General features: G+C 41.5%; 2 protein-coding genes across 2 annotated transcripts; both read right to left on the bottom strand.

Moving 5' to 3' along the window:
* Positions 1 to 11,801: 11,801 nt before the first annotated feature.
* Positions 11,802 to 13,172, bottom strand: LOC102716638 (cysteine proteinase EP-B 2-like). The gene has a single exon (XM_006645133.2). The coding sequence runs from the start codon at positions 13,169 to 13,171 to the stop codon at positions 12,062 to 12,064; it is 1,110 nt and encodes a 369-aa protein (XP_006645196.2). The 5' UTR covers position 13,172; the 3' UTR covers positions 11,802 to 12,061.
* A 1,935-nt stretch (positions 13,173 to 15,107) lies between these two features.
* Positions 15,108 to 22,043, bottom strand: LOC102716361 (lysine-specific demethylase JMJ705-like). The gene is made up of 7 exons (XM_006645132.2): positions 21,034 to 22,043; positions 20,858 to 20,936; positions 20,411 to 20,478; positions 19,709 to 19,859; positions 18,489 to 19,054; positions 17,020 to 17,838; positions 15,108 to 16,706 (listed from the first exon to the last, which is right to left on the bottom strand). The coding sequence occupies exons 1-7, from the start codon at positions 21,887 to 21,889 to the stop codon at positions 15,406 to 15,408; spliced, it is 3,840 nt and encodes a 1,279-aa protein (XP_006645195.1). The 5' UTR covers positions 21,890 to 22,043; the 3' UTR covers positions 15,108 to 15,405.
* Between the last annotated feature and the right edge of the window lie 277 nt (positions 22,044 to 22,320).

The following is a 22,320-nucleotide window of genomic DNA, read 5'->3' as shown; positions in this document are numbered from 1 at the left end:
AACGAAACACAATCTGACATTTTCAAATATTGACCATGCGTCCATGCCAAAATATGCATATGGCCAAAATTTGACAAAGGTTGGGTTCGAAAAAACTTCTGATTTGAGTCATTACACCTTTTTCTGTGAGTTTTTTCATACTATTAAACAATATATTTCATGCAAAAAACATTTTATGTGGAAACTCCTCTAAATATCAAACAAATTTGTCATTTAAGTTCATAGCAGTTAATACTTGGTATTTCTCGTTTTGTGCGCCCAAAAAAGGCTAAAGCCAAAAGCTATTTGGAACGCAACCAACGTTTTGTTTTATCTTGAAACCAAATTACCCGCTCCAAGTAACACCTGTATTCCCATTCCTTCTTCACTATGCTCATCAAATTATCCTGTCCATGTTTTCCAAACTCTTTATTGGTGCTAGCTATAAAATAAACTTTCTTTCGTCGGAATCTATTAGAAGAACATGTTTAAATAAACTTAACTAATTATCTTGTGTTTAATCTATGATCCATTATTTATCGGCACTTCAAATGGGTTATTAGAGATATCATTATACATACACATAGGGCCTCTTCGGTTCAGATAATTTTTAGAGCGGAAATACAATGCTCACAGTGAAAAAGTGTAGATTAGAAGCTTTGTCTTTTTGCTTTTCGTTATGGTTATATAAGTTAAAATTTAAATTTAAAGTTGCTTTTGTGATTTTCATTGTAAATTTTCAGCTTTTGTTTCTATATCCTTATATATTTATATATATATATATATATACACTAATTATTTTTCGCATACAAATATACCGTCTGGCCATAGATATTTGCACTGCGAAGAGGCACTTAGGCCCCGTTCGTTAGGGGTGAGGGGTGGGTTAGTTATCCGGCGCGGAAAACGTAGTAATAGATTAATACATGATTAATTAATTATTTAAAAATATAAAATAGATTAATATGATTTTTTAAAACAACTTTCCTAAAAAAATTTTATAAAAAATACACCGTTTAGCAGTTCGAAAAGCGTATGCATGAAAAAAAAGAAAGAAAAGACTAACGTAGGCAGCCGAACGCGGCCTTAGTCGGACTGTTGGCTAAACTTTTAAATATAAATTGTGTACCTTAGATATTTTAAACAAATTTTACATCCTCTATCTTAATATTATTACAATATTATTACCACTATAGACACAAAGAGATGAACTTTACAATCCACTTATCAGCGGCTATAGTAAGGGGTTGTTTACCTATGTTACATCGGATGTTTGGACACTAATTTAAAATATTAAATATAGACTAATAAAAAACCAATTACATAAATGAGTGCTAATCCATGAGATGAATTTTTTGAGCCTAATTAATCCATAATTAGCAAATGTTTACTGTAGCATCACGTAGACTAATCATGGATTAATTAGGCTTATTAGATTCGTCTCGTGAATTAGTCTAAGATTATGGATGAGTTTTGTTAATAGACTATATTTACTATTTATAATAAGTGTCTAAACATCCGATGTGAGTAAGACTAAATTTTAGCCCGTGTAAACAAACGCCCCCTAACATTACCACACAGGATAAGTCCGTTTTGAAATCGGCCTCGAACATTTGGCGGAGTGACTCGGACTTGTGTTAGCATGCGATCCCAGGCAGCCGTTTTGCGCGCGGCGTGCACAGTAGTAGTCGCAGAAGATCATGGGCTTGGGCAGCTTGGGCCTGGACCCGAAGAAGTGAGTTCCAGATAGAGAACGAACGGGAGGCGGTGCGCCGGCGCGATAGGCCCCACTCTACGCTGAGAAGCAAGGGAGATGTGACCGATGTCCGGTCACATCGAGGTGTATATTCTGTGTATTTATCCAGTAGGTATCCTTATCTCTGCTAGTACTAGTAGCTTAGCTGCATGCGTCCTGTATTGTCATTCCTCCTGGCCTTTTCACCTCATCTCTCTGCAGTCGATCGCAGGCGATGATCATTAATCGCCCGTCCATATGCATGCATATACGTGTGCATCTTGGCATGGTCCATGGTGAAGGTGAACAAATGAACATTCTGCTCTGCCTCTGCTCGCTTTGGTTTGGTTTGCGCCGGCCTTGCGCTTTGAAGTACGGTACAGTAGCAAGTGCCCGGCTGCGTTTTCACGTGGCCCCTGAAGCCGATTGGGAGTAGCGGCGCGGCGCGTTCACGCGCTCGTGCTGATCGATCGATCGGTGCTCGCGCGCAACACCATCAGAAGAGAAAAAAAATGCACCACAACTCTTGTGACAGTGTGAGTGTGTGACAGTGTGAGACCAGTCGTGTTCATGCGGAAACCGAGAAGTGAAACCGCAACCGCGCTCTCGTTCGCAATCCGTGCGGCTGTGCACGTGGGAATTGAGTTGCACTGGTTAATCTGTCGTGTGGAACAGAGTAAAAAAAAATTAAAAAGCAGAAATGTATCTGTAGACTAGCGATCAGATTGGGCTGAGCCCAATGCGACAGTGCAGGGGCCAGCCAGAGTCTACAGTCTGTGAGTTCCCGCTGTGTTGAACTGAAGCTCTGAAGGCTGGAGCAGCCGGCCTGACTGTGTACAGAAACCACCGTCTCAGCCCATCAGATCCTGGGACGTTTGTCTGCACTGTGGCTACAGTGGCTGTGACGTACAGAACGGCGCACCTGATAGCCTAGCTTTGTGTACGTACGCACTGCCTGTCCGTGGTTGCGCAGAATAATTACGGAACGACCAAAATCTGGCGATGCGTCGTAGCAGTACTGTAGTAACATCCGAAGGCCTTATTTAGTTTTTAATTTTTTTTTAAAAAAACATCACATCGAATCTTTAATAAAAAACTAATTGCACAACTACGGAAGAAATCTTAAGACGAATCTTTTGAGCTTAATTAGTCCATGATTAGCTATAAGTACTACAGTAACCAACATGTGCTAATGACGGATTAATTAGTCTCAAAAAATTCGTCTCACGGTTTCTAGGCTAGCCGTGAAATTCGTTTTTTTATTCGCGTCCGAAAACCCCTTCCAATATCCGGTCAAACGTTCGATGTGATTTCTTAAGCAAAAATTTTTGCCAACTCAACAACTCCTTTCTCCGGTGTAGCTTGTGAAAAAACAAACTATGCTAGCAAGTTCTGGTATGTAGTGGCATGTCTCGCTTACCGGATGATTTTGCACTGTGCTGCCGAATGTATTGTAGTAGTAGGAGGGGAATCTACGGTATGGCCACCTCAGACCGAACAAGTAACGGAACGGATTGTTCGACGGTATATTTATAAATGAAAAATAATTTTAAATAATATTTTTATATATGTGTATTTTTAATGATCTATAAACTAAGACTAAAAAATAAACTCTGATAAAAAACTTTAAATTTAAGACTGAAAATTTAAAATTTAGCATATAATCATAAACATAAACGTGAAGGTATTTGTCTCAAACGGAGGAAGCCGGGTATATCACCACAGTATAGGCTAGCCGCTGTCTTAAACACGATCCTTTGTCTCAAGTCAACTTCCCGTATTAAAGATCTCCAAGGTAGAGGTGATAATGTAAAACATGAAAAAAGTAAATCATTTCACAGCCTTTATCTCGAAAAAAAAAATACCATAGCTCACTTTTCATTCTCGTGCTGACAGTGTTGGATTTGAAGTCCATCGTATAGTTGGTAGTATGACTAACCTTTGCAGTCCACTGCCGGTTGTTTAACTCTAATCTAACTGTTCCAGAAAAAGACCATCGGTATTGTAACAATTGATTTGGTCCATCATCATGGAGATGGACATTTATCATCGTGTGCAGTTGCTTAATTTGCATCTACAATCATGACTACACAGGATCTAAAGCCCTTACCATCAGTGCCCCTAAATTATTTTCTTCATATGCGACCACCAACTATACTGCCCAACCGCATATCTAACACCGTTAATTGGACAACGAAGTTCAGCGTGCAAATAACACAAAGTCTATAAATTGGGATGTAAAAATAACACAAAGGTGGTGGTGGCATAAAAGGACAGGGAGGTGACACAATGTAGTAATTTCTCATAAGATCGGTATCGAAGTGTAGTAGTAACTTTTCTTGTTTGTTTTTTTATGGAAAAAACAAACAATGCATTTACCAATAGAAAATAATTTGTTAATTTAAGCTGTTAAAAAGAACGATGACAGAGAAGACAGGCACATTACTTGCCACGTGGAGGAAACAAATCGGCGGTTGGGTGGGGGGTGGGGGGGCATTTGGTTTTGGTGAGAGAGAGAGGTGGTTTTGAGGGAGAGGTCACATAGAATGATTCGTCAGTGTGATCCGTGGACTAAATTTGGAGGTGGCCACATGTTCAATATGCAGGGGCAATTCTACATTATTGTACCCGGGGTCGCAGGATCCCAGGTAGAATTAAAACTTTTATTTATTTTAGTCTATATTAATCATATTATTAGTTAAAAATAAGAATATTATATGTGTTATGATATGTATATGACTCCAGTAATTTTTTTCTGGGTTTGCCACCGTCAATATGAGACAACCAAAAAAATATCATATAATAGGAAAACAATATGTTAATAATAAAACTCATCATGTCATTATGAATCAAAAGTCAAGTCTATATAAACTACTCCTATACTACAGAAATACTCTAATATTCCTATGGTTATCTCTACCTTAATTTTTAGGGTAGAAATTCTTCATCGTTAAAATTATACCTGTCATAATAAATGAGTAAAACTGGATTGCACTTAAACAGTATTTTACCTTTTGATTTTGTAGATGAAAACCACTCCCTTATATAGTTTGTTGAGCGAAAAGTCAGCAACCGATAGAACCGACGGCTCTTGGTCAAATATGTTTAGTTCTTAAAAATTTCAAAAACATTACATCGAATCTTTAAACATGGAGCATTAAAATAGATAAAATAAAAACTAATTGTACAGTTATGTAAGAAATTGTAAGACAAATCTTTTGAGCCTAATTAGTCCATAATTAGCTATAAGTGCTACAGTACCCACATGTGATAATGATAGATTAATTAGGCTCAAAAGATCCGTCACGCGGTTTCCAGGCGAGCCATGAAATTCATTTTTCATTCATATCCAAAAACATTTTTCGACATTCAGTTAAACGTCTAACGTGACGCTCCAAAAATTTTCTTCTCCCCAACTAAATACGATGAACCGGCATTTCATTAACCTGAACTTGACTCCAAAACCACCGCAGCGTCGGCCTCATACGCGCAAGCTACGACTCACCTGCTGTCAAGCCAGCCGCACCGGAATCTCGACGTGCTCCCACAGTCTGCGTCCGTGCTCCCCGAGGGGTACGAGAGTACCCGTACTCCAGTCTCCCGCACACAAGGCCGTCTAGCGTGCAAAAAACACAGTAAACACACGCGAGTTACGCAGTAGTACGTACGTACGCGTGCCGAGGCTGCCGACCCGGCGGCCGGCGCCCCCCCTCCCACCGCCCTCGCGCATCGCCCATTCGCCCGTCTCCATCCCGCATCGCGCTCGCGCCCGCGCCCGCGCCCGCCGTAACGACACATACGCGCCGCGCCCGCGGGTCTCGTTCCCGTTCCACCGCGCGCTGCCGCTGCCTCACGAAACGCGCGCCAGCACGATCGCTCGCTGGATCGCTCGCCCGCCCGGGAATTCCACCTCGCGCACGCGCATCGCAGCGCCGGGGCGGGCGGGCCTCCCTCCCGATCGTACGTGTTCGCGTCACGGGCAACAACCCGCGACGTAGGCACTCAGGCTGACGGCAGCGTGGCAGGCAAAGGCAAGCGGCGCCCAGCGGCGGGGAACGGAGCTGCCGTCCTTTTTGGTTTCGATGCATGAAAGCTGCACCAATGCGCACAGTAGTGTAGCTCGTGAGACGTGAGAGCATGAGGTTAACAATGTAGCCAGCAAGTTGGCTAAGAAGTCAGTCTCAATATTTAGTGTCACCGTACAGTTTTTAAAACAGCTGACTCGATGAAACGATGCATGAAATAACTACTCATAATACAACACTAAATAAAACATTTAATTTCTGCTAAAAATTGATTGCATACAAATAGTGTTTGATTACATGAAACGCCTCAAGCCCCTCAATGCAATTTTCACTACGTTACCGAGTACTTGGTAACGGTAACCAAAGGTTTCATGGCCATAAAACTAATGCTCTCTCTCCTTTCATAGTTTCATGTAAATGTTTACTTTTGTGCTGATGTGTCACATAATTAATATTTATGACATTTCTATTAAACCTTTATTGAGACTAGCCTAAGAATCCTTATAGTCTTTTCTCAACCCACTCATATAGTAGTTAGCTGTTTATAACTAGTACAGGGTCCACTTGTCTCTCTCACAGAGTTTTTTGATTTTTATACCAGAGTTGGCTAGTATAAGCTTATAGCTCGCTTCTCCTCTCTCTTATCTTTTTTCTCATCCACATCAATATTTAGCTGGCTTTATTATAATTTCTCTTAAGGTAAGCACTCCTACTGCCCTAGACTAGCTTCTCTTTACCGAGAACTAACCGCTCCCAAACGACACGCCAAACGCGACGACACACGCGCAGAGACAGGCCAGCCGCAGCAGCAGCTTGGAACAGCCGAGACAGAGACGGGAGGAGTGGATCGAGGCCTTGCGATTGGTCTCGGAGAGGACACGGCGGCCGCGTTTGACCGGCAGAGAGAGGAGACGAGAGGAGAGGGCCATGTGCAGCTGCGCCTGCGCTGCCATGCCCATGCATCATGATTCATGCATTGCATGCTTCCGAGTTTCGATCGAGCCGCAGCTGTGCGCCTTCTGGATGGGCGTGGGTGGCCGCGGTTTAACCAGCGGACAATTCACATCTGCACGCGTAATTCCAAAGGTTGAGGCTCATCTGTTGTGCTGCCAGGCTTCGGTTTTTGAGCGTGTTGCTGTTCTGCTGGTACAGAGAGCCGTACAAGTCAATTTCTCGCTACTCGTCGCAGAAAATTTATTATTATGTGAGCCCGAGATAGAGGCAAATAAATACCGTACTTTATGATCAAATGATTGGGTTTACAGTTTATCAAAAGATATTCTGCACAAACATTTTTAGGGTTGTTTAGTTTACAATTTTTTTTTAAAAAACATCATATCAAAACTTTAAATACACATTTGAAGTATTAAACTTAGTCTAATTATAAAATAAATTTCAGATTTTGCCTGGAAACCGCGAGACGAATCTTTTGAGTCTAATTAATCCGTCATTAGCACATGTTGGTTACTGTAGCACTTATGGCTAATCACGTCCTAATTAGACTCAAAAGATTCGTCTCACTATTTCCTCCATAACTGTGTAATTAGTTTTAATATTTATCTATATTTAATACTTTATTTAGATGTCCAAAAATTCGATGTAATGTTTTGGAAAAAAATTTTAGGAACTAAACGGAGCCTTAATTACAGCTGAAGTTGATGCTACAGTAAACATGCGCTAATTATGAATTAATTATATTTAAAAAATTTGTCACGTGGAATAGCTCTTATTTCTGTAATTAGTTTTATAATTAGTCTATGTTTAATATTTATAATAAGTGTCCAACCATCCAGTTCTACGTGGGCTAAAAAAAACCCATCTAAACAGCCCCTAGGACCTAAACAATTCAAGTATACTACCGCTCCATCCCACGGAGATAAAGATGGTTTAGTTACTAACAACAACTTAAAACTGGATATGTAGCACCGTGGTTACATAAGTTTGACTAATTTTGATGGCTATTTGGTTACCGTCACAGCTTTAACAAAATTCTGCTCCAATAAATTACACCAAACACGCAAAGATTTATAAATAAAGTATGGCAAAATTCACTTGGACGTGCTTTAAAATGGCAAAATTGTTTGATAACCTCAACTTAATCAAGTGTGATAATTTTTATTAACAAGATTATGGCAAAATATTGGCTAGCAACCAAGCAGTCCCTTCGGTTTTAGTCCACCTCACACGTAACAATGTAAAAGAACTAATATATTCTTCACGCAAACAAACTTTAATATATTTGCTATATATTTATTCAACTTACCAGTATTTTATCTGCCACTTTAATAAACCATATTGCTTCCATCTTGAATTATAACAAATTCCAGCATCTAAAATTTGCTTCAAAATATAACAAGCTCTATATCTACATTTCTTATTCAACCAATCAATAAAATTACACCACGGAAAAATGTATAGTTTTAAAACTTATTCTGCTTGAGACAATGGAGTAATATATTTATGTTTTAATAATTAATATAACGAATTTTTAAAGGTAAAGTTTTTTGTGAGTGAAGATGGCAAAAGAAAAATGCCTTTTGTAAATCGAATGGTGTATTATCCATGATTGTGTAAAGTAGCACTCCATTTCCCATGATTTTGTGGAGTGGTTTCCATTCTTTTTTTCTAAAACATCATATCGTATCTCTAGATACATAACTATAACTATAGCATTAAACATTGACGAAAAGAAATACTAATTATACAGTCAGGGGAGAAATCAGTGAGACGAATCTTTTGAGCCTAATTGATGCATGATTAGTCATAAGTGTTACAGTAACCGACATATGCTAACGACGGATTAATTAGACTCAAAAGATTCAGTCTCGCAGTTTCCAGGCAAGCTATGAAATTCATTTTTTATTCATGTCAGAAAATCTCTTCCAACATTCAGTCAAACGTTTAATGTGACACTTAAAAATTTTATTTTCCTCCGGCTAAACACTCAGCCCACACACACAATTTTACATTCGGGGCTTCCATCATTTTGTTTTTAAAAATGATATGATGTTTTTAACTAAAATAATTTATAGATAAAACTTTTATATATGCAATAAAGGCTTATATGAAAAATTATGAAATAGACCACCATAAAAAAGACCATAAAACGAAATATAATTTTAAATTTTGCTCTATGAACAGCTGCAACAGAAAGTATGGTAGCCCTGGTTAATACCGGGGAAAGAAGAAGACCATCTGCAGCAAAGCGATGCGTGCGTAGGTTCACCTCGGCTGGTCGGTCATTCGCTCGATCCGGGAGGCACAATTAAGCTGCGTCGGCCGGTGTGCCGCTCATGTGCCGTCATGCGTGCGTCCCTTGCACCCAGCCGCATACCTCCAAAGCGCGTGCAAAACTGTAAATATACTGTTTCAGAACAATGTTAGTTTATAAGGACTTATTTTATTTTTAGTACTTAGACATATCAGATAGCTGAACATTAATTTAAAGTATTAAATATAGACTAATAAAAAAATAATTTTATAAATGAGAACTAATGCGCGAGATGAATTTTTTAAGCTTAATTAATTCATAATTAGCAAATATTTACTGTAGCATTATATAGGCTAATCATGGATTAATTAGGCTCATTAGATTCGTCTCGCAAATTAGTCCAAGATTATGGATGGGTTTTATTAATAGTCTATGTTTAATACTTCAAATTAGTGTCAAACATCCGAAAACATCCGATGTGACATGGCATATAGTCATACGACGAGTACAATTGGTGATAGGTGATGTAAGCGGACGGCAAAAATTATCATATTGTATTTATATTTATATGGATAACAGATAGTAGTAAAACAAGCTATAAATTTATAACATAACCTCTATGACACTACGTAGAGGTGATCATCAATGATGTAGTATATGTTTGTGTGTAATATTGTATAATTTGACTCTATGTTCTTACAGTGACATGAAAAAAATTTAAAACTACTACCTCCATTTCATAATGTAAGATGTTTGACTTTTTTTTACAACGTTTGACCATTCGTCTTATTCAAAAATTTAGTATAAATATAAAAAATGTTAAGTCATGCTTAAAGTTCTTTTGATAATAAAGTAAGTCACAAACAAAATAAATGATATTTTCATAATTTTTTGAATAGGACAAATGGTTAAACATTACAATAAAAAAGTCAAATATCTTAAATTATGAAACGGAGGGATTATGAAATGGAGGGAGTAACATTTTGGTCTTGCTCAACAGCAAGGTCAACAGAGGACCTTGTTAATACCTTTAAAATCTTTTCATATCATTAAAAATTAATATAAAGTTAAATGTATATAATATTTTACACACAAACATAAATCATCCACCTCTCATAGACAAATATTATATTAAAGCTTATGCTATAGCTGGTTATAAATCTAAATATTTTTATTTCTTCTTCATGTAGCATAAATATAATGTGAGAATTTTAGAGCATGCTTACATTACTTATTCTACTCACTTTAAGATGACTACTTATTTAGAAGGGATTAACGTTAGAAGGGAAATTCTAGAATCCCTTAATATACAAGGGATAAATGAAAAATAAAAGGTAGGTGTGAAATAAATTATGAACAATTTAGACACCTGTCAAGGAATAGAAACACTTATATTTTCCATGATACACTTCACCACAATAAATGTTAGAAATTACATCGTCTTTATGCAGAAGTGGTTACTCTATTTCAACAAATATGGACTTTTTATACGTGTTTAACCATTTATCTTATTCAAAAAATTTATAAACATGTCAAAATGTAAGTATAATAACTACATTTAGTAATAAATATACAAAATGGTAATTATGTAAGTACTTTTAATAAAATGAATGATCCAACCTATGCTTAAAAAGTTTATAGTTATCTACGACCTCCATCCCAAAATAAGATGTTTTTTAGTTTTTTATACATTGTTTTGACTCTTCGTCTTATTTAAATTTTTTTTACGATTAATATTTTTATTCTTACTAGATGATAAAACATGAATGGTACTTTATACGTAACTATTTTTTTAAAATTTTGTATAAATTTTTAAATAAGACGAATGGTGAAACGTTGGACACCGAAAACGAAAAATAAAATTATTATGAGAAAACCGAAAACGAAAAATAAAATTATTATGAGAAAGAGGTAGTATAAGATAATTTTTCCCATGTGGCTTATGGGCACGCGTGCGTCGGCTCGTAAAATGGCATAGACGGAGGTGTATTAGTCAACACTATTAATCTAAATCATCGTTAGTAACAATTAATTATTTTAGTTATAAAATAATTAATAAATTGAGTCGATAGCTTCTAATTCCATTGAAAGTTCCAAATTTTGGGTTGGAAATTTCAAACAATGGCAATTGAACGTTTCTATTCTAAGAATTTAAGAAATGTTGAAAATAAGTCTATAAGCTGTCAATTAATTGGAGATAAAAAAAAGTTAGATATGCTACGTTTAATTATGATGAGGACTTTAACTTATAAGGGTGCATATCGATTGACATTACGGTATACACAAAACAACAACTCTATTTATCTACGGAAATAAAAGGAAAAGTTAGACAGTACTAGTCTATCTTGAAAATCCATCACAGTATAAAATTGCACGAAACAAAATCCGCTAACTTCTTGTACTTATGGTGAGTTTTATGGCTAAAGTTTGACGTGTGAAGATTGAAGGATGGCCATGTCTCGAAACAAGACACAGAATTTGTCGGTAGAGGTGCGTAGCCCACTCGTCGTCAGCCCACATAGCTGCTCACAAATCAAGCAGCGTCACACACCACAGCTCGGCCCACGAAATCTATGCCGTTTTAATGTCTCGCTCGAATCGCAGATCAAAGAAGCCCATATCCTCTCCGGTTTCAAGCTCTCAGGTCCCAAACTGAATTCAGTTATAGTGCATTGAGATTTGAGATGAGCTCAAAACTGAAACATTTGAGAATTGAGATAACTTTAGTATTAAGAGGCTAGGAGCTTAGATCAAGCTTCTTATATATATATATATATATATATATATATATATATTTCTCGGTGCAGAACACCGTATTAGTTTAGCAATACATTACATCATGATAGATAGATAGATCGACCTCACCTCACATCTAAACTTATTTAGCACACGAAATACACACTAGCAATTACTTACGACGATTTCAGGTAATTCTTTTCCCTGGTCGTCTCACACGAATTACTTAGACAAAGCAATTGACCAAAGGGCAACAGCAATAGTAATAGCAGCATTTGCAGCAGCAGCAGGAGGAGGAGACGCAGCCAGAGCCGTTGATCCAGGCTGCGTACGCCGTTGATTGGCACGTGTACGGGGGAGATGCGGCGCGAGCGATCACTGGGAGTCCTTGGCGCCAAGGGCGCGACGCGGCGTGGCGCGGTTGGGCGAGAACTTGACGGGGAAGGAGGCCTCCATGGCGATGCCGCAGAGGCCGCCGTCGAAGCCGGAGTCACGCTGCATGCGGATGTAGCCGCCCTCGCCCCAGGCGGTGCCCCAAGAGTTCTTGACGATCCAGTACTCCATGCCGTCGTCGGTCTGGCCGTAGCCGACCACCGCGACGCCGTGGTCGAGGTCGGTGCCGCAGTCGCCGGTGAAGACGCCGTCGGAGTAGAACTGGAAGGACTGGTCGCCGGCGTCGATGGCGACGGACACGGGCTGGTTGGCGACGGCCTTGACCAGCGCGGCCTCGCTGTTGGCCGGCACGTTCTGGTGGCCGTCGATCACCACCAGCGGGGTGCGCCGCGCCCGGACGGCGTCGCAGGTGCCGTTGGCGGCGCGGTACGGGTAGGCGGCCTCGGTGGTGATGCCGCCGCTGTGCTTGATGTACTCGAAGGCGTTCTCCATGAGGCCGCCCTGGCAGCCGCTGTTGTCCGCCGTGTCGCAGTCGATCAGCTCCTGCTCCGACAGCGACACCAGCCGCCCCGTCCGGATCGCGTTGATGCCCTCCACGGACACCACCGTCGAGAACGCCCAGCAGCTGCCGCACTTCCCCTGGTCCTTGACGCCGGTCACCGCGCCCTTCCGGCGCCAGTCGACGGCGCGGGGGAGGTCCCTGGCGCCCTCGTACATGAACCCGGGGAGCGGCGGCGCCTCGAACCCGTCACGGCGGAGGTCGTTGGGGCGGGACCCGGCGAACGTGGCGCGGAACTCCTCCGTGCCCATGTCGCCGAAGCGGTTGAGGCGGAGTCGGTACGGCCGGTCGCCGCGGCTGTTGTGCTCGTGGATGTACCTCACGTTGGCCTTGAACGTGCCGAACCGGCTGTGCCTCTCGCCGTGGTGGCGCCGCACGCGGTGGTGCTCCTGCCACCGCTCGTACAGATCCCACAGCGCCTCGTCGGACTCCAGGTCCCTCTCGTCGAACGGTATCGCGGCGCACAGCTCCACGGCCGCCATGGCCAGAAGGGCCACCGCCACAAGAATCCTCCAGCTGCTAACCCGCCCCATGGATCGTAGTACGTTCGAGCTAGATAGCTAGCTATCTAATCACTGCTACTAATCAGCTCCTTTGTAGCAGCAGCTGCAAACTCTGCAGCCGATCGCAGTAGTACGTAGCAGTGGACTAGCTGCCTGCTCGACAGCTAGTTCTTGGGGAGGGGCTCGGTGAGTGAGGGCGATGAGGAGGAAGGAGGAGGAAGGAGACGTACTTATAGCTCCGATTTGCGGCGGGAAACGAGACGGTTTAAATGGCGGTAACAGAAAGCGGGAGGAGATGCGTGCGATGGTGTCAGATTCAGCTCGGGAGTTGGGATGGATGGCTAGCTGCTGCAGCGGCAACTTGTGGGTTTTTCACTCGCCATTGGCGTCGGAGATTCAGGCCAGATTCAGATATGGATCGCTCGATCATGTTCATGAGCTAGCTAGCTAGGTGTGCAATTTTATGGATGCTACTCCGTGTGACACACTGACACCTCATCCTTTTACCATTGCAGTTAGAATTTAAATTTTCAGTTTTAAATTTAGAGTTGAGTATTTTTGAGGTTTTTCACTGAAATTTATTTTTCAGTCTTGGCTTTAAAATCGCTAAGAATACGTATATAATTTTTTATTCATAAATTATTTTTCGTTTATAAATATATCGTTTGATCTCTTAAAAAACAACTAAACAATCACCCTAGCATGCTAGCACTAGAGTTACTTGCTAGTTTGCTACTGGTTGCAACGCAGTTTATCTCATGGCTGGGCTAGTGGCTGCTTTGCTCTGAGATTGATTGATGAGGGCTGAGAGGATGAGGAGCTAGCTAGGACGGTATTGATGGCCGGCGGTCGTGGAGGCCGAGGTGCTCGCGGCGTGTGTTACTTGGTCGCGACGAGGCACAAGACCACCGAGTTTATTCGTCGGTTGATCGGCTAGCTCTTATCTGCACGAGAAACTTACTCTAGTCTCTTCTTCTGCCTTCTGGTGCTTGTAAATTGCAATTAGACGAGCGCACAACAGATTTCCATCATCTGTCTTCGGGCTTATATTAACATATACAAAACGACTTATTAACAATTAAAAAAATATGAATAAATTTTATATATCGTATGTTTTTAGCGATATAAAAATAAATTCTAGAAAATAAACTTTAATGAGAAATATCAAAAACTTCAAATTTAACTTTTAAAATTTAACCTATAAACATAAACATAAATGGAAAGATGAGGTCGTCAATGCGATACTGCGATACTACGAACAACTACTAATTGTTGTTTGGTTAAGAGGCGAAGGTTTTTTTTCAAGAAGTTTAAGTAGATGCAAGATTTTCTATATTTTCTCACTGCAACTCGTCATAAGGAAAATTTTCCTGTGGTTTTTCTATGATCTATTATAAACCAAAAGGAATTTTTCTGTTGGTTTTTCTATACTTCGTTTCTATAGATCAAAAAGGAAAACTCTATAGACCGAAAAGAAAATTTTCCACTTAGTGTTCCATAGTTCAGTTCTATAAAACGAATGACAGAAGTCACAGAACTAATATAATCCAAATTCTTTGTTTTTTTCCGAGCATTTCAAACCGAACAAACCCTAATCTATTATAGTTATGGACGGCTACTAGTCTTGTTTAAAAGAACCCGAGGTTAAGTTTGTGGCTTGATATGGAACTATGGACTGGTCAGGTTAAACAGTGTAATAGAAGGCGAGGCGGCTGCAAGCAGCTTTCTGAATCACTTTCAGTTTTAGCATTTCAGGAATCCAGCAGGAAAGGCTCTCCCGTTGATCCCTAGCATGACGCACCTAAGATCACAAAGGCTTTTATGATTCTGTTCTTCTTTTCTGAGATAGCTACAATATCAAGCGTGATATCACAAAAAAAGAAGGAAAAAAAAGCATCATCGTCAAACCTGGCAGCCCAACAGCACAAACAGATCTACGACAGCAAACGGATTCTTCCCCTGCAAGAACAGCAACATCATACAGAACCAGAATCTAGTTGCCATCCACACGCCAACCAGTAAATCTGAGAACGTTAGAATTTGCTAGTTAACCATGCAAGCAAGTGTACATCAAACATCTGAGGGATGCAAGGCTAACTAGGAGAATTAGTAATCATAACAAACTAAGAAACTAACACAGGCACACTGATTGTGGTGCCAGTAGAATCCGTTAGATAGAGAGATCAGTGCTAAACTAGTGAAGTAGAATGTACAAACTACCTCCTACTACGTCCAGTTCTACCATAGATTGCTGCCATATGAGCTCAACTCTTTGCTTTCTTCTTCTTCTTCTTGACCGAATGACCTGTCTTGCGCTTGTGGCGGCTGAAATCTGAGACAAACCTGAATGTCTGTGCGCACCCGGGCTCATGGCAAACATAGGGCCTGTCGCCTGTATGAACCCTGAGGTGTTCTGTCCTTGCCCATGGCCACTTGAATGCCATGTTGCAGCCCTCCCATGGGCATGTCAGCGGACGATCATCTGTGTGGACCTTGCGGTGCTGCAGCAGATACTTGTGCGAGAAGAACTTCTTCCCGCAGCCTTTCACTGGGCAGATATCACTCTTGTGCAAAGATAAATCCCGCTTTGTGTGAAAGCTCATAGAGCAACCATCCACATCGCACGGGTACTCCACTGCCTGCTTTGGAGCTTTTGGAATTTTTGTTTGCTTCTTTGCTTCTACCTCAGTCTTCTGTTTTGGTGGTGTTGCTCTCAAATGGCTAGCAGAATTAGCATTTTCCTCTTGAATATTTGATTTCTGACCGCTAGCATGACTGCTCTTCTCCTCAATGTTAGACTTTGGATGGTTAGAAGGGCCATCATCCTCTGCCATCTTTGATTTTAGCTTTTTTGCCCTATTGGCAATCCTGGAGCTAATACGGAGAACTGTTCCAGCTGGTGAGGGTGCCACAACTTCAGCAGCGCTTTCCAAAGCTCTGAGATTGTCCTCTTCAGAATGTTTGGGCCTCTTGGTGTTTGTTTCCTCCCCAGGTATTTCCTCCCTTCTATTGCTTGATTCTGTTCCGTCTGTCAAACTGCTACTCTTTCTTTTGGAGGCTTCCGTTCTACTAGAATTCCCAATTGGCTCAGCTTTGTGTTTCTCATCAACACGATAATAACAGATTCTATCTGCTTCTTCCCCTTCTTGGCTTTCAACTCTGTGAGCCAAGTATGGATGGACTTGTTTTGACGTCCATACTTTCCCACACCACCGCCCAGCAACCGCTATTTTCTTCTGGTGGCTTTGTTTCCTTTCACAAGTATTCAACTTAACTGGCAAGTCATTTTGAGAATTGCAGCCAAATGCCCTATAAATGACTCTATTGTATGGCATTTGCTTGTTATATAAAGGAGATTTGGCAAGATTTGCACTATAATAAAGGTTAATACCCAATTTTACAGCCCAATCACTGCTTGTAGGAATCGCTTCCTCATCCTGTAGAACTTCCTGTATTTTCTTCCTGTCCTCCATGTTGGCCTCCTTAAAATGAATGCCCTTCCAATCATATCTCACTCCCATTTCTTCGGCCAACAATCTTGCTTCCACTTCTATTTTGGGATATTCTGTATAAATCATAATAGCCCGACAATTTTTTTATAAATCATAATAAAAAGGTTAATTAATGTTCTAAAAACATGAGCAGCAGCTATTATAATTTAGTATTATGAACACCAGAAGCACCAAAAAGTTCAACCAACTTATTCAGCAAAGTTAATAGGATCATCATGTAAGATGGCACATTTGCAGAAAATGTGTCACTGCTATGCTAAGTCATATGAAACATTGGAAACAAGAAAAGGCAAGCAGAAAAATGCTTAAAAATTGTCGAAAACAAATGCATTGCACTCCATAACAGTAAACAGACTGACGACTGACCTGGATGACATAAAAGAATAATATGAGAACCACCTATAGCATGCAGTTGCTTCTCAACCTCAATAGCATGCTCAAGACAAAATACATGCATTCTTGATGAATCCTTGTCAGGTTTCACAATTGATGTAGCTAAACTATTGATCATAGGTGTAGAACCCCTGTGTTCACTGACAGAGATCGTAGTGCTGTTACATCTAGCATCATTCTCTGTGCCACTGACATCAACTGTCTCCTTAGCAGTCCCATCTAAGTTTGATGATTCTGATTGAACCTTCTTGTCCTTCGCTGAATACATATCCTCTGTAGAACCCCTGTGTTCACTGACAGAGATTGTATATCCAGCATCATTCTTTGTGCCACCATCGACTGTCTCCTTAACAGAGCCTTTTGAGCTTGATGGTTCTGGTTGAACCTTCTTTTCCTTCACTGAAAACATATCCTTTGCCTGAAAACCTTCAGAAAGTACCATCTTAAGTTGATACTTATTTCTTGTGCGAACACCTTTTGGTCCATTTGAAATAACCGAGCTACCAATACAACGAGCGTTCTGGGAAGATGGTATTTCTTTGGACTCTGTGCTACTTGAGGACAGCTTGGTTCCAAAACAACCAACATTACTTGAACTTTTAGGTTGTGATTCGATAATGCCCCTCAACAATTGATCGGAGTTATGTGCGACCTGAAGTATTTTCTTGAGTGGATCTTCTTCAGAATCTGATTGACCCCCATAAGCAAATGCCAAGAGATCAAGAGCAGAATTTCTATCGATTTCCGCATCATCAGACATTTTTTTGTTGCAACAGCGTTCAGAGCCTGGACCTGTGTGTTGATTACAAATGCATATATTGTATCAGATAAAATGATTATTAAAGCACATGGACTAAATAGTAAATAGCCTTTGGCTCACAAAGTTAACTACAAATCAAATGTCCTAACAAGCGCACACCTATACCTACCACAAATGGAGATTTAACAAATATAGCACCACGAACTATTCACTCCCATAGTAAAAACACATGAGAAATTAACTCCAAAAGTGAACACGAAAATTAAAAGATTGACCGAAAGCAAAATAAAAATATCCATTCCGTAAAGCCACAGTGATAGAGCATGCAGTTCTTCTCACTAGCATCTCTTCAACATAGCATTAAACTAGTTAAATTACAACTTTATTAGAAAGTTTTCAGAGCCTAGAAATAAAAATGTAAAGCATAATGCTGAGCAATTCATTACATGTGGAGTTCTAAAGGGGGTTCGTTTGTTCCAAAACAAGTATCCAATGCCCACAAAGTCACTTTTCCTTGAATTATGATAAATGAATAATCTACAGCCCATAATAGCAATTGTTTACTACTTTAGAAGGTAAAGATCAATAACTCACTATCCTTTTAATATGGAAGTACAAAAGGAGAAGCTCAGAACAAGATAGTGTGAGAAATAAATTTTCTTCAGTTAAGATGAAAACTTACGAGAAATGACACCATTCCTTTCGTTTATTATCGCATCTGCAAGAGTACTACCTCCAGAAATACAAAGCTGGTTATTAATTGAATTAGAATCAGCAGACATCAAGTATCGTGCTGTACAATCTCTTGGTTTGAGTACAGCCACACACGAAAAACTTAAAATTCCACAAGTGACACATGATAATAGACCCTGATCTAATAATCCATCTCCCTTATCACCTTCCATGTTACGCATATCTGATGAAATACAATGTCTGGTATCACCATTCCTATTCAATGATAAGCATCCTGAGGCTTCTGGAGCTTCTTCCATGTTGCATAGGTCATGTGATATTCCGGAATTCAATTTTGATTGATATTTTGAGTGCAAAGCAGAAAAAACAGGACCACCATAGGCATTTGATGGAAGAATAATACAAGATGATCCATCATTCAGAAGATGACTAAGTAATTTATTATCTTCAATAACATTCTGGATGAACATCCTCTTGACCAATTGTTCTCCTTCACATTTCTTCTTATCCTTTAATCGAGAGCTTCGTGTTCCCATTTCCCCACTAGATGGTTCCCTAGAGAAGTAGAGGTGCAATATAAAAAGATCGTCATGAAAAAAAATGAAGGGAAAATGCATAAAAAAGATTGTCTTATTTGGTTGTGGCACTGCAAGCATCAAAAGAGCTCTGTCAGAAAGCAGCTCTCATGACACATACATGGCTAACAGATTGAAGAATCATCGTAAACCGTTGGTTGGTTACCGTAAGAGAGTGGAATATATAAAGTCTTTATTGTGTTGCATAAACAGAAATGGGATATCAGATACTGTCATCACTGAGCGGAGTCTTGCACAAATTAATAAAAGGAAATTATTGATTCTGCACTAGCTGGCCGATCATTTTTATATGATAGCATAATGAATTCTTCTAAAGAAAAAAGTTATGTCATCCTTCTAAAGAAAAAAGTTATGTCATCAAAGCTGCAAAAGAAACCATAGGTATGGCTTGGGGCATATAACCCCAGGTATTATTGTCTAAGGCTTCACAAAACAGAGGGTTTTCTAAAATCTACTCTAATGTAATCTAAGTGATCCAGTGATGAGAAATAAACAGCCAAAGTGTTTGTGAGGTAAGCTTTTTTTTTTCAGAGGCAGAAGTTGGCAAAATCTCACAAGAAATCAAGAATAAGCGCACATCATGAAACATGCAGATTATGACATATTGGCATACCTAAAGCGCATGGACAGTGCAAGTTCGTAAAGTAATTGATAGTGGGAAACCATGGGAGGACAATTGACTGAGGCTCTTCGGATAGCTGCCTCTTTTGCTATTCTCAACCATTCAGGAGTAGCTATATTTGATGCTTCCCCACAGTTGAATCCTGCCCAAATAGATAGTGTCCTCATGAGCCATGAGATTGGTTAGATTAATTATATGCAAAACCCAGTGATCAAGTGCATTGCAGTGGTTACAGCAGAAGACACATTTTGGAATTGCATATTGCATTTAGTACACCTGTGTTGCAGGAATGAATTGAACACCCATGACAATATGAGCACAAGAAATGGTGGTGTTATAATAGTTTTAGCAAACTAGGGTAGGGCAGACGTTTAGCAAAAAATATAGGTTAATACTCTACTTTTAGTAAAACCCTTCAAATCGCTTACACTATCCTAATACTTATTTGGTTAGCACTACACCCCTGATATGCACATGCTTTAAAAAAAGAGGTTGGAAACTTTTTCCAGGTATATGCATGTTACAATAAAAGGTTGGCATTTTATGGATACTGCACCCTGTGTAAGGCATATATTTCATGCAGTTAGGGATGAAATAATGACAGGCATGATTAGAGAATGAATAATTATGTGCAAAATGAATCAACCGAAAATGTAGCATAGAAAAATGAGTCTAGCTATTGCTCAGTCTCACCATGACTGAAACCGCAGTGATAAGATCCTGGAAAAGTGACCACAAACTCCCCTGCATTCTGCACCAATCTGTTCACATACATTCATCAAACCTCCGTTAGACATGGCATATATCATAGTTATCTATTATAATATTATAAAGAGAAGACTAAAAGAACCTGCCACCACATTCACCGAGAGCCTGGAAATTAGTCCATTATTTATCAGAGGAAAGATAATATATAGTCCATTATTAATCAGAGAAGAGAAAATATATGTATTGGCTTTGATCATGTCGGGTTCAACTTATAATGGTATACATTGATTGACACAACTGTATTTGTAGAGATAGATGCATACATAGTATACAAAAAAACTAATTTTACTTTAAAGTAAATTTTAACCTAGTTCCATGCAAAATTGCGCAGGAAATTTGCCTAGTTATTGAACAAAAAGGAGGAAATAACACCTGCAGCAGGGGATACCCATGTCCACAAGCACTTCAGGGGACATCACGGTTGTTTTCCGCCCCAACGTCGCGAAGGTTTCTGCACACCAATTCGCAGTTCCAGAAAACCACTTCAGAATTGGGAAAACAGAGCACACCATGTTCCTATAGGAAGATGATAGCTCCAGACGCCTCACCTAAGGGGTTCACCTCCCCGCTGTAGCCATGTTCGCGCACCACCTCCTCGAACGCGAGCGCGGCGTCGCGCGGCACTCCGTACCACGTCTTGCCGGCCCCGAGGTGCATGTAGTTGAGGCTGTGAAGTTCGTGGTCCTCGACGTGCCACGCGAACCAACTGAACATCATCCCGACGTAGAGCATCGGCGTGGTGACTCCGGGGACATCCTCCCGCATGAACTGCAGCAGCGATCCGGGGCTTCTCGCCACGCCGCACATGTTCCACGCCGTCTCCCCAACGTGCTCCCCGGCCCGTGCCGCCGCCGCCGGCGGCTGCGCGGCGCAGGGGGAGAATCCCGAGCCCGGCATATCGCTACCGTACTCGACCACGATGGGGCGGTCGGCCGACGCGCGCCAGAAAAGCACCTCGTGGTCGAGCGGGGTGAGTTGCTTGGAGGCAGGGACGTTGAGGCGGGCGAGGAGCGACTTGCGGGCGGCGGCGGCCTTCGACTCGAACTGCGGGAGCGTGTAGCGGTGGGAGGAGCGCCACACGGGCTTGAGCGCGGGGCGCGGGCGGCGCGGGCAGAGCCCGAGCTGCTGGTGCCGCGTGGGGAAGGACGGCGAGGGGTCATCCGGGTGGAGCGCGGCGAAGGAGCGGGAGAGGCTGGAGAGGGCGGCCTTCTTCGGCGGCGGAGGGAGCGGCGGCACGACCTTGCAGATGCCGTACGGCGCCGCGGCGGCCTCGATCTTGTGGATGTAGGCCACGGGATCGGCGAACTCCGCGGCGGTGGGGCGGAACACGGGCGCCAGGGGCAGCGATTTCAGCCACGGGGGCACCAGCTCCGCCGCCGGGGCCGGAGGCGGCGAGGACCTCATCGTCGCAGGGGAGGAGGAGTAGGGATTCCGCCGCGGCCCGCTATTGCCTATCGCTCGGGCATTCGGGGGAAGAAAAAAGAGAGAGAAAGCGGAGGAGGTTTTGAGGGAGAAAGAAGCAGGGGTTTGGTTTGGTTGGTCTCGGGAGCGAGAGGAAATGGGAGTGGGAATGGTAGTGAAGTGGAGCGGGCTTTTGCCCACTGCAGCGAACAGCGGTTGCCGATGGCGGTGCGCCCGCCCGGACGCCGGTTGTCGCGTTGCGCTTGCACGGTTGCACGCTGCCACGGTGACTAGCATGTTTCTCGGTCAGTTTCTCGTTTCTCGCTTGCAGAGTTGCAGTTAGGGTGGTAACGTAACGTTGCTTCGCTCGGGTGTGCCGGTGTAGACCGGGAGGGGAAACGGGTATCCAATCCCATGCACGCGTTGGAAATGGA

The sequence above is a fragment of the Oryza brachyantha genome, chromosome 1, assembly GCF_000231095.2.
Source record: "Oryza brachyantha chromosome 1, ObraRS2, whole genome shotgun sequence".
In the NCBI taxonomy this organism is placed as follows: domain Eukaryota; kingdom Viridiplantae; phylum Streptophyta; class Magnoliopsida; order Poales; family Poaceae; genus Oryza; species Oryza brachyantha.
This window is presented reverse-complemented; position numbering and strand designations above follow the sequence as displayed.